The 13,427-nt window shown below is 36.3% G+C and overlaps 1 protein-coding gene across 16 annotated transcripts in view; it reads right to left on the bottom strand.

Annotated features, from left to right (window-relative positions):
- LOC129276409 (NAD kinase-like) overlaps nucleotides 1–13,427 on the bottom strand; it is a 38,190-nt gene that overhangs the window by 7,868 nt on the left and 16,895 nt on the right. For all 16 annotated transcript variants that reach the window (XM_064109250.1, XM_064109257.1, XM_064109248.1 and 13 more), the window contains 7 exons: nucleotides 12,709–12,838; nucleotides 10,533–10,641; nucleotides 7,249–7,437; nucleotides 6,361–6,512; nucleotides 4,514–4,613; nucleotides 1,775–1,932; nucleotides 1,307–1,389 (listed from right to left, as the gene is read on the bottom strand). In XM_064109250.1, coding sequence (XP_063965320.1) covers nucleotides 1,307–1,389; nucleotides 1,775–1,932; nucleotides 4,514–4,613; nucleotides 6,361–6,512; nucleotides 7,249–7,437; nucleotides 10,533–10,641; nucleotides 12,709–12,838 — 921 coding nt within the window. The remainder of the gene's footprint in view (nucleotides 1–1,306; nucleotides 1,390–1,774; nucleotides 1,933–4,513; nucleotides 4,614–6,360; nucleotides 6,513–7,248; nucleotides 7,438–10,532; nucleotides 10,642–12,708; nucleotides 12,839–13,427) is intronic.

The raw sequence follows: 13,427 nt of genomic DNA, 5'->3' as shown, positions 1-13,427 counted from the left end.
TGTGAGTAATAAAGAAACTACAATACCCAGGTGGTGTTTCACAAAACTGTTTGTAAGTTCTGAATGACTTTAGGTACAACTGGTGATCCTTTCTTGTGCTAAATCAGATCGTCAATAAATTGTAATGTATACCCATCAGCAAATGTTCAAATTTGGTCTTTTTAGATTAAAGTTAAAACAGTTCATTATTTATCAAGACTTGGCTAGAATTATAGAAAGCTGAATCCAATTATTAAAGTTGAGAATAGGAAAAAAAATTGGGACATCTCACTTACATGTAGCAATAGAAAGATTCAACAGTTGTTTGTTAAGTCTTAACTTTATAATGTACAGCTATATGAAAAGGACCCAAGTTTACATACATGTGCAATGTACATAACTTACTCGATGCTATGACTGGAAAGCAATCTTTCAAGCTTCCAAGTTGTGAAGAATAAACTTTGTTTAGAAAGTACATGACTGCAAAACTGTGAGTAAATAGGTCTATTGTCACTCTGGCGTGACCATACCTCCTCCATCTATATATACATGTAGGTATAGACTTATTGCAGTTATTCCACTTGTTAATTACAATTGTAACTACACAGATATTAGAGAAGAGCATGTAAAGATGTCTACTTCTTTATCTAACCAAGTTGACTTGCCTTAACAATCATGATTGATTCAATCTTAATAGAGTAAATATTGACATCACAGTTTTCTCAAAATCAAGTTTCAATAGCGATAACCTTGATTGGTTGACGGATCCTACCCAGGGGGATGGCTATACAATTTCCTGTCTTCGTGGTGTGTTTATAAAACAAACAAGACCATTTTGTATCTTTCTGTTGATATAATCGAAGAATTAATTAGTGGCCAGCTTTATATCATTCACAACCTTCCTGGGACCGTTTCATAAATAAAATTTGTTATAATAACACTGTTGTAACAACCGTTCAAAGCTACTGAAATCGATAAACTTGATTGGTCGATAGTGAACTTGTTAATATGTCAAGTCTTTATGAAACAGGAACCATGTAACTATGTTTTTCTTAATTCAAGGCAACACAGACTCCTTCACACACTCTCTCCCCCTCTTTCACTTTCTTTCTTTTTCTCTATCTTTCTCTTTCTCTCTTTCCCTCTCTCTTTCTCTTTTCCTGTTCAAAATTACCATCATAATATAACTTACCAGAATCCTTTCTTGAGTTCCTGTCTATTCCTTCCATCAAATGAAGCACAGGCTGTATGTCTTGCATCTCTTTCTCTCTTTCCCTCTCCCTCTTTCTCTTTTCCTGTTCAAAATTACCATCATAATAGAACTTACCAGAATCCTTTCTTGAGTTCCTGTCTATTCCTTCCATCAAATGAAGCCCAGGCTGTATGTCTTGCATCAGGAGACACAGAAACCTAAAAAAAAGGAAAAATACATTAAAAAATGAAAATTTAGTCCATAGCTTCTCCAACTTGAAAATATTGATAATAATAATGATGATATTCCAATTTCATGTAGGGCTTAATTCACCACAAGATCTCTACATGTAAGAGCTTTACACATTTGTTATAAGCTCAAGACATAAAATAATATTTCTTCTAATATTTTTTAGTGATATGTTAGGCAAGACATATTAAAGTCGCCTTAAGTCTATGCAGATGACAGATACATTCCACGCTTTGAAAGAAAAGGCCACTTCTGTAATTCATTCCTTCGCCTTGGTAGGCCGCAATATATACTAAGATATTCCCTCACATCAAAATATTCTCAACACCCCTATTTCAGACAATGGTACATTACCTTGAGTTCAACTCCAGCAGGTACTACAATAGGCCTGAAGGACAGTGTATGCGGGCAGATGGGGGTGATTAGTATTGCAGGGACGTTGGGGTGTACCATTGCTGCTCCTGCTGCAGCTGCGTAGGCTGTACTGCCAGTAGGAGTGGAGATTATTAAACCTGTAGAAAAGATAATGATAATTTTAATGGTTAAAAATAAATGTCATTCGGAATAACAATCTAAAAATTAGTTTCAAACAGAATCCAATAAAACAACTATCCAAGTGTTTGTGATTAAAAAAAAGTATCAAATGACTCTGGTAGAAAAAATTTCCCAAATAGTTTAAACTATACATCGTAGCAAAATTTGAAACAAAAAATTGTTAGCAGTCTGTTGAATGTCAGTTTAAATATTTTTACTCAGGCCTAGAATGTCATGTAGTTCAAAGTATTTCTACAACTTAATTTATGGCTAAAATTCTTTCTTAAAAGAAGAAGCAAACATTGTAGGTCCACTCGAGCCTGTAAAAAACATTGTTGTTCATAGACATAAAACCAATTTGTAAAAAATGAATCTCGTACATGTACAGAGTAACATGCTACTGTTTCATTTACATGTAGTTAACATTTAAATGACCACTTTAAAAAACTTACATTTAGGGGAAAAACATTTAAAACAATTAAGAATTACAATTTAACAAAACATGTGTAAAACAGTTAGCATATCTACATGTATACACAAAGTTTCACAAAAGATATAGTCAACATTTACTAACAATACAAATCATAAGTCTGTGATAAACTCGTGTCCTACGAAGTTAAATTCATTACACAATTCATTTACACATCCATATGGACAAGGACACTATTCTGGCAACAAAAGCTAGTTTAAATGACATTTGGCCCCCTTCAACCTTTTTGTTCAACTACATGTATCTTTAATAGAAAATTCTCTATTGAAAGCCAGGATGTCATGAATACAATAACTGATCATCCTTGTTGTGTATTTGCCTTTCTGGTTGATTGATCACAGGGTTGAAAAACACAATGGTCCTTTTCATCAAATGAAATAAAACATACAGAATAAAATGCTGGGAAAAGAACTGCACCCATGCATTTATCTAATAACAATATGCTGATGGGTTATCATTTATACAGGATACGCTAGGGGATATCACAATTGGGCGTTTGATTGATGACAATTCATTGCAAAATACCTGCAGAATTCACTACCAATTATCGTGCCCCTAAAATGAATAATAAGTGTATCATGGCCAGAAGTTTACATGCACCCAGGAAATCCAAAGAAAAGTTGACACTTGCCAAACATTATAAAATTTAATGTATCTTATAAAATATTTGTGCTATCATGACGAATTTGGTATCAAACAAATGAGTATGTCATGCCCCTTCATCACATTGCTTTGTCATCAGAAGCTGAAAAATATTGAAGTGTCATTTTTCTCCCAAAACTCTTCATATTTTAGACAAATTAAAAATAAAAACTTGACAAAAACATTTCATATATGTGCTAGTTACTTCTCAACACAAACATTTCAGAATACACTTTTTTTGTTCAGTGGTGACATATCATTATAGAAAATGATCATAGATTTGACATTTATATATTTCTATGAAACGATGTTTAAAAATGTAATAACAATAGAATACCTTTTGCACGAATAATAATTTTTTTCTTCAAAGAAAATTCTAACTGAAATATACTTTAATCCCAACGGCATCTCAATCATGTGAAAGAGCTTTAATACACTCTTTCATTTGATACCAAATTCGTCATGGTAGTATCTATATTTCTGAAGATAAAGTAAATTTTACGATGTTTGGCAAGTGAACAAATTTCACTGCATTCCATGGGTGTATGTAAACTTTTGGCCTCAACTGTATATATATATATATATATATATATATATATATATATATATCTATATATTTGTTGCAACTGTGCCAGATCAAAATCAATTTCATAGCACAAGATGTATTCTCAAAATACTCTCCAAAAAAATTATATACTGCTATACATGTTTTCTCTTCATTTAGCAATACAAATGGAGGACAAAGCAATGACTTCAAACAAGTCATTTATTCTCATTTCTAAGATTGATATCTGGTGCTTGTTGCACAATAGTTTACTGTAATAGTAAATTGCAGGTATGTTATATTAATTGGTTCATTTTCTTATCTGAATTAGGGTAGTTTTCTATGAATGGGATCGCCATTATTTAAAGCTTTTTTCGCCAGTGAGCACAAGACATCTCTATGCAGTCGTTCCACTGATCTGTGCAGAGAGATTTCTCTCTCTTCAAGACAGAACAGCGTTCACGTTTATGACATCCATCTATCGGGATACCTATTTCCAACTAGTTGGACGCCACTAGAGTCTAGAAAGAATATTTTGAACATGACTCGGCCCCACAATGACACAGAATCCAACATGGGCGCGTCGTGGTCTAGTGGTTCTGACTCTTGCCTTTCAGAGGGTCGTGGGTTCGAATCCTAGCCATGGCGTGTTTTCCTTCAGCAAGAAATTTATCCACACTGTGCTGCACTCGACCCAAGTGAAGTGAATGGGTACCCGGCAGGATTATTTCCTTGAATGCACTGAGCGCCAGTGATGGTAGCTCGAGCTAAAGCCGGGGTCATAATAGCAGCGCTTTGTATCCTCAGGCAAAAAGCGCTTGAAAAACCCAGCTTTTATAATTATTATTATTATTATTTCTCAGTATGAAGTAGATATACTCACCATCTCCTTGAACTGTTGTTACATGTCGACCATCGATGAACAGATCCAAGTTTGACAGGTACGGAGAAGGCCCTCTGTCGATGACGACGTCATTCATTGCCTGGAAAATACAAAAAACACAATTTTAGAAACGTGACTTGGAGCATTAAAATCTAAATTCATGCATTAAAGTGACATTGCACGTAGATAAGCATAATTAGAAAAAACATACTGTTTAGGAATAAGATTGTGATATTGCACTCATCTATGATTCATGCATTATTGGCCCTAACTCGTGGAATATCTCTGGTAGCCCATTCTGAGCCATCCAATATCATACACATATTTCATAAGGAGGACCTGGGAATAAGGATGGGGCTTATTTAAAACTGATAGACCCAGTAATCTTTATCACCTGGAAATCGTCATCAAGGTTGGTTAAATTGGGTTTTTAGCTAGGCTTAAACGCATTGGCCCATATTTTGAAGTCGGGTTTAACTTAAACTCAGGTTTAAAGTTGTGGTTTAAGTATGGATAGCCAATTGTTACATAAATCACTAACAGTAGAGATATCATACTTCAGCTCATTTGGCTCTCGAATCATTCATAATTGTCTAGAAAGTATAAATAGATGATTGTCTTCACGATCGATGAATCAGGAAAGAGCACAGTAAACATATTAAGAAACATACAACTTAATAAAATTTTTGATACTTTTGGCCTCCCATACTTAAACCACAACTTTAAACCTGAGTTTAAGTTAAACCCGACTTCAGAATACGGGCCATTATCTCCATCCACTTCCAAATTGCTTTGGATATCATTACAAAGACTCTCGGCCGAAGTGCCAGACCTCGTTCAGATACGGAATGACATCGCTCAGTAACGTTTTCTGTAGTGTTCACACTTGGTGAGGTGAATACCCCCCCATGTACTAATCGATGTGCATTACATGTAACGAGGATATTGTCCAAACTCATAACATCAAAGTGATTTTATTATCAAGTCACGACTGATGGTATACAATGTCATAATGATTTCAATATAATCTGACACCTGTCATCACATATAAGTCACAAGTTCATCTGGACAGACTCTAAAAAATCATTTTGCACAACATTTAAGCTGTTGTCGTCGATTGGCAATCCCTTTAATTGGTACAGTTTTCTGTTTCCTTGTGACCCCAAAAAGTCTCTTGCATGCGCACTACTATGACGCCTCATACACAATGACTTTGCACACAGCAAGTTGAGCATCTTTGCACGTCTGAACGAGCCTCTCGTCTGTGAATTTGACACTTAGCAGACACCGAGTTGTTACACAAGAGGACATAGGATATGTAGTTTCACCGCACCACCAAACTTTAGAACAGGTACTTATCAAGCTTGAAGTTTGATAATGGGAAGTCTTAGCTGGTTGTAACCAGTGGTCCCCAAATGGTTATTCAGGTACATGTTAGAAGTTCAGAACCAGATGTGACCAGTTAAGACCAGTTAAGTTGTCTTTTTATACAAAACTGAACGACTTGATCTAAAGTTTGTCAGTGCAATAAAAACCATATTATCCTCATAAAATAATACATTTTTCTAACCTGGAATTTAAATTTGAGGTAAGTTGGATCTGATTTATTGCTGGTAAGAACAAGGGCTAATAACATGTGAAGTTTGATAACTGGAACTCTTAACTGGTTATAACTGGTCACAACTGGTTTTTTCAATCGGAATCGAAATAACATGATACTTGTCACCAGGAATTTTAATTTGAAGTTTGGTGGATCTGGTTACTTGCTAATTAGAACAAGAAATTACGGTTAAAATTTGATAACTGAAACTCTTAACTGGTTTTAACTGGTCACATCCGGTTCTCACCTGGAATTTGAATTTGAGGTTTGGTGGATCCGGTTTCTTGCTGGCAGGCTTCAGGGAATCACTGTTGTTGCTATCTTCAAGGCCATTGGGAATCTCAGAGTTTTCAAAGATGAGACACTTCAGTCGACTTCTTAACGTGACAGCTGCATTACCTGGAGGTTGTACAAGAGGTTGAGTCCACATAAGAGTAATGTGATTCTAATGGGCAATTCCATGAAGCCATTGATGTTTCTGTATGTCGAACATTCATTTCCTCCATTCTTACTTCACTGCCCATGTCATGATCATTTAAAAATATTACATATTTTCATCAGAATTGGAAAACGGTGAAAAATAATTTTGGGAAGGACCCAAATAAAGGGGGTCAGACGCACATATTTTATGGCATTGCCATTATGTGCCGTTACCACAGCAACACAGTTTGTGACGCGTTAAAAATATGTCTTGCAAGTATAAGACCAATGTGAGTGCCAAGATGCACTGGCACTGGGAGAAAACTGAAAAAGTGGTTTGATTCAAAAGATTTGCAATGGACTGACCGCCCAGCCAACCAACTATATGCTGATTCTTATACATGTACATGTATACTCCTTCAACTTTCCTCTTGGATATCCTTTATAATGAGAAGATTACTCCAGAATGTCAAAATTAATCTACATTGATCTTTTCCATCTGTCGGATTATGACATTATACATGTAGGTCGGGAATTATACATGTTAATGTCTGTAAAAATATAAAAAAAACAATTTCACAGTAAATCTGTGTAATTTCATTTAGAGTTGTCACCTCCAGTCTCCCGTATATTGGAACCTATACAAATGTGAATGTTGTAATGGGAATAACGCTTTGGAAATAAACATTGAATTGAATTGGCAACCAATACATACCTTCAAGGAAGACATTGACAGATTCTTTGAAATCTTCAAACTCAAACGGCGTGAGGAATCCGAGGGATCCTAAGTGATATGCCATGACGGGAGGAACACTCCCTTCCTGGAACAATGAAGATGCCCACAGGAGGGTGCCATCCCCACCAAGACAGATGATGAAGTCTATCCTATCGCTCAGGTCGTCACCTAGGTAACACAAACAGTAAACAAGGTCAAAGTTAATTACGATACAGATATGCTCTTAGGTGGTCAATTAAATTTGATATGATAAAAAGGATGTCAAACAATTAAACAACTGTCAATCAGAAAGACATCGCCTCCAAGACAGAAAAAAAGACAGATGATGGAATCCATCCTATCACTCAGGTCGTCACCTAGGTAACATATATAACAAATGAGGTCAAAGTTAATAGAAGTATATTTTTGAGGACCATAATGGATAAGAGGATTTAGGTTTGATAATGAGTATATCAAAGAAAAGAACATCATCTCCACCAAGACAGAAGACCATCAGCACCAGGTTAGCGAATTTGGAAGTCAGGCCCTCTATGTTAGCTTTGGGAGAGGTATCTTACCTCAATCAACACCCAATCTGGACTACAGAGATAATGAAGACTATTCTATTTCTTCGGTCATCACCTAGGTAACATACAAAGTTAAGATACAGGTGCTGAGGTGCGCAATTGGTAAAAGAAGATTTGAAATAATTAATGAAGATATCAAACATTTTTACAACTGGACAGTCTCTCTACTAAGACAGATGATGATGTCTATCCTATCACTCAGGTCGTCACCTAGGTAACACAAACAATAAACAATGTCAAAGTTAATTATGATACAGAGGAGTATGTTTTTAGGTGAAAAAAATAAATTTGATTTGATAAAAAGGATGTCAAAAATCTTAAAAAGCAAAAGGATATTGCCTCCACCAAGACAGTACTGAAGTCCATTCTATCGCTCAGGTTGTCACCGAATCAACACAAAACAATCTAGAAGTTAAAGTTGAAATGGAGAATATTTTTAGATGCTGAAGTTCAAAGAAGATTTGATAATGAAGATGACATACATGTTCATATAAATCATACCAGAAAGACAGAGACAAGAAAAATCACACATTTTGATTTTCTAAATGTTCAACTGGAATTCCAAGACAATAATTTCAGCCATAAATGCCTCTCTTTTTAATATGAACCTCTACATCTGCACATTTCTAATTTCAATCTCAGAACTGTATGGAAAAGCAATCCATGTTATGATTCCAAACAAAGGACTTTGACTTCATCTCCAGTATTACTCGCAGGGTGCAGACAAAAGTCAATATCAGTTCCTCCTAATACATCTATTGCCCTGAGCTGTTGAGGTGATCCGAATAAAAACATTCAGACTCTGTCAACACAATGCACTATACAGTGCCTAGTGACTATCCCCTTCAAATCTTATTTTGAATGGTCAGAGAGAATATATGCTCTTGATGAATGTTGGAGCAGAGAGCGATCTTAGATTCTTTGGACTAAAGTAACTGGGCCCGTTGCATAAAAGTTACTATCGTGGTAACTTTGCCATATAATGGTAACTTCCAAGGAATCCTCGATCTTGATTGGCTGATGAGCACCGTTATCATGGTAGTTACCATTGGATGGCAAAATCAACATATTAATTAGTAACTTTTATGCAATGGGACCCTGATAGCGCAAAGTCATTTTCACCGAAATGTTTGCATACAAAATTACGCGAACAGTGACTATAACACAGTGCCATGTCAAAAATCAGCCATTCTCAGTGGAGAAGAGAGAGTCAAAGATGTCAAGATGACATCCATTTCATAAAGAGTTACAATTGTTGTAACTTTGCCATTATGGCAATTATCATGGAAACCTTGATTATATGATTGGCTGCTGAGCCCTGTTGCCATGGTAGTTGCCTCAATGGCACAGATACAACATGGGCCCAAGATTTCTAATAACTGTCTCCAGTTATAGTCTGAATGCAGACTTTGGTGTAGGACTTCTGACAGTCTTTATTGCAGCACATTTCAGTCACATCATCAAGACCAACTACAAACTAAGGGTGCTACATAAGCACTTGCCCGATTGCCCGGAGCAAGTAAAAGTTAGAGTCGGGCAAGTGTTTTGAAGTAAAGACCAAAACTACTTGCCCGAATTGGGAAAGCAAAATTCTCACAGTGGAATGACCAAAATTAGGGTCGATATTTTTTACATGATATCGACCCTAGTTATGGTCATAGCGGGCAAGATAAAATCACTTTGGAAAAGACATGCAATAACCAGGTACATCAGTTCATGTCAAAAGAGAGAAAAGAAGTTCAATGGTTTATAAAAACACAATACTTTCTTTTGAAGAGGTAAAACTTTTCTTTCAAGGATTTTTTTCGGGCAAGTGAAATATATTTTTGGGCATGTATATTCCAACTATTTAAACATTTACTTGCCCAACCGGGAAGGTGCTTCTAAAAAGTTATTTAGCACCCTGAAACTGATCAAAGCTATTACAGTATTTTCAATGACATATCATCTCCTTCTGTATCCTTCCTCTGCTGTATCGGATATCCGCAGATTAATACTGCATAATTAGTGTTAAATATTTTGACGTGAGAGTAAGGTAGAGCGAGAGAGGTGAATCTAATGCAAGAAATTTAAAACAAGTAGGTTGAGGTCGTTTTTGGAGGAATCTGTTAATTCGACGTTGGGTAGAAACAGGACGGAAATGGTAAATTGTTGAGGTTCCTGATCATTGACATGCTCAGAAAAATACTGCCGTTCCTCGTCTTCTTTTATTAAGTTTAGAAGTGTTTTCCTGTGCGTGCTAAACGCTGGGCATTCTCCAACAAAATGTATAACACTTTCCAATCCGGAGTGGCAGAACTTGCAGGACTTTGTGGTACTTTGATTCAGAGAGAATAATCTTCTATTCGTTGGGTATGTACTGCAGGATAATTGAGCTCTGATGGATATAGCTTCCCTCGGGAGAGGGCTGGAGACTTGTTTTGGGTAGTAATTCTTCTTATCACGTTGGATCATGCCCGACCATAGACTTAGAGAAGATTTTTTAGCAATTGCATTTTCAAGGGCAGCATAGTGGTTTTTATAAATGTTTCCCAGTGCTAGCTTCTTCCATACTTTATATGGAATGCGATCTCTGAGGAGGTTAGTGAGACTTGGAAGGTAATAAGTATTGAGAATTTTTATCATCAGTCAGTTTGGATTCGGTTTCATTGGTGTGGCTGTACGGTAAATGGAAGGTAAATGGAAGAGCTTACTCACCTTCTTTAAACGTTTTGAATTTCTTCATGAGAGATGAAAACTCCTTGTTGGCTAAAAGATCTTCATCTTCTTGCACTTTGCCTTCTACATAGATCACAAGGTTCTTTTCCTGTAAAACAAAAAAAAGAAAGATTAGGAATGCAATTGTTTTGATATTGTAGGGCATTTGGCACAACATGGTTTTCTTGTGAACAGCAAGCACATGATATGAGGGCATGTGTTTACTCTACCAATAAACTACCAATGGAACAGAACACAACTTTGTGTAAGACTATTTTTAAATGGAAGTCTTTTTTCAAAAGCAAAACAAAAAAATGTATAAAACATACTCTTCAGAATTTCTTTGTGCAATTTGTATAATTAGGAAGGGGGGGGGTTGTTGATTAAGCTCCTGCATTGTTACAGTATGTACAAGTATCTTCTGAAAAAAAGACAATTGCTGTATATATCGCCCGTTTGGACATACATTCATATTACAAGTAATCACAAGCAACTTAACTCTGTTTTCATTATAATCAGGACTACCACAATCCCTGCAACCATAGGCGGTGCTGAACCAGCCTGAGTTTGCTCAATCTTGAGATTTTTAATAGCCCGATCGGCCCTCTTCGCGATTAATTTTGAGATTCAAGAAACCCCGTCTCCACCATCGCAAGAAGAGCGATTCCTGCTTGAGCGAGGCATCGATGCATTATGGTCTGACGCCGTGAAATAAATAATCCCAAGTGCGTCTGCACCTTCGAATTAGCGGGATAATTCGTAAAATAGCGTGCTATTTTGCAAATAATCTTAAGTTGACTTGGGATTGCAATCTCGAGAATAATCCGGCGAACTAGCGCAATAATTGTGTCTTGATTACAAATAATCTCGAGATTGTTCAGATCGGGATAATTTGCCAGATCAGAAATAGCGCGCTGATTTGAAACCTCGGGCTGTGCAGACAGCCCTCCTGAGAACACACAATACTGATTAGACTTGTTGATACGATACCAGCATCAAATTAATAAGTGTGCAATAGATTAATTAGTACTGCAATGGCAATGATAAAGATAAGCTAATCAAACTGATTAAATCCTGGTGGGATTGAAAGAGTGGCTTGCTTTATTGGTGCAATTTAATTTGGTCAGCAAGTTACCCAGGGCAAGAATTGTAATTGATACTAAGAGAATATCCGTCTTAGTATGAAATTTTTCAACAATATCCTTGCAAACAACTCTAACTTTGGAAAATATGGGTAAAGACTAAAACCAATACCACGATAATAACCAAATCAAGTTTTCTTTTCTCTACTCACTCAAAGCAAACTGTTATTGTGGTTCTGGAAGGTTCAATAATAATAATATATAGCATTTGTGAGGCGCCGATTTATCTAGTTTCCTATTCAATGGCGCACTATATATTACCCTGGCTGTAGCTCCAGCTGCTAAAGGCGCTTGGTGCATTCAAGGAATTAATCCTGCCGGGTACCCATTCACCTCACCTGGGTTGAGTACAGCACAATGGTGATAAATTTCTTGCTGAAGGAAAACATGCCGTGGCTGAGATTCAAACCCATGTCCCTCTCATTGAAAGACGAGATTCGTAACCATTAGACCATGATGCCCCCACATATAAGGTTTCTTATATTATTGAAACTGTATTGAATATCTGCCCCAAATTTGGTACCTGTAGCATATTTTGGTTCACAGCTGGGTTGAGGCATGTTAAGGTTTATTAATTTATTGACTATTAAAACAAATGTCATTACTAGCAGAGATAGAGTATTCACTGACAGATTAAACGCCAATGTCGCCAAAAGTTGATTTAAAAAACAGGACATGAGTGGATTTGAGCCTTGAATCTATGGCCGAACAACTTAAATGCCTTTTTTCACGTTATTAACTGATCATCTGCAGTTGTACTACTAGGCTCACTCCCCAGCCGTTTTTCTGCCAAAGTGCTAGGCTCACTCCCCAGCTGTTTAATCCTAAAATACCTCAACCCAGTGTGTACCAACAGATGGAAATAAACAGGTTCTGGCCAGTCAAAAAGCTTCATCTAAATATTTGAGAGCCAAAACGCTATTACTGTGACAAGGGCATAAGTATATATAGGTGAAAATTAGCTGTGACCCCTTCACAACTGGAGCAAGAGGGGTAAGTGACCTTCTGTGTATGGAATGCCATTTGTTCCTTACCTGTGAAAGCCATTTGGTCATCTCTTTGAAGGGTCCTAAGACAGATGTGTCAAAGATTTTCTTAATAATGAGTACTGAGAGGGGCGTGGCTTTCCATACAAGGCGCTGGCTCGAGGGATCTGTCACATGCCTGAAGGTAGAAAGATATAAAGATTTTTGTCATATTTCTAGTGATATTATTAAATGTTTAATAATATCTCATACCTGAACATTGTCTCTAAACACAAGGAACCTGTAAGTATTTCCCAGTTGATTCATGATTCAATTATTAAAGATTTTTTTAAACAAATAAACCATTGTCATCTTTGATTCAATAAATTTCCTTGTTCAAATGAACCTAGGAATTGCCACTATGAAAAGGGGCAATATGTAAAAATAATTTACATAATATTAGCATCATCATTTGAAAACATATTTCTTTTTTATTGTTGGTACAATGCAGCACAAATATTTTTGCAAAATGGTATCTGTGAATGAGAAAGAAAGAGGAAGAAAAAGAGGGAGTCAGAAAGAAAGGAGAAAGAGAAAAAGAGAAAATTAAAAATGATGAAAAAGTGGAGAAGAGAGGGCCAAGGAAGAGAGGAGAGTGGAGAGAGGAGGAAAGAAAAATAGAGGGAAAGAGATAGAAAGTGAGGTACACATGTACAAAGAGGTGAAACAGACTATAAAAGAAAAAGATTGACAGAACATACATGGATAAAAAATCTATATGCATGAAT

Source organism: Lytechinus pictus, chromosome 14, assembly GCF_037042905.1.
Source record: "Lytechinus pictus isolate F3 Inbred chromosome 14, Lp3.0, whole genome shotgun sequence".
Lineage (NCBI taxonomy): Eukaryota > Metazoa > Echinodermata > Echinoidea > Temnopleuroida > Toxopneustidae > Lytechinus > Lytechinus pictus.
Note: the sequence above shows the minus strand (reverse complement) of the source record. Positions and strands in the feature narration are given on the sequence as shown.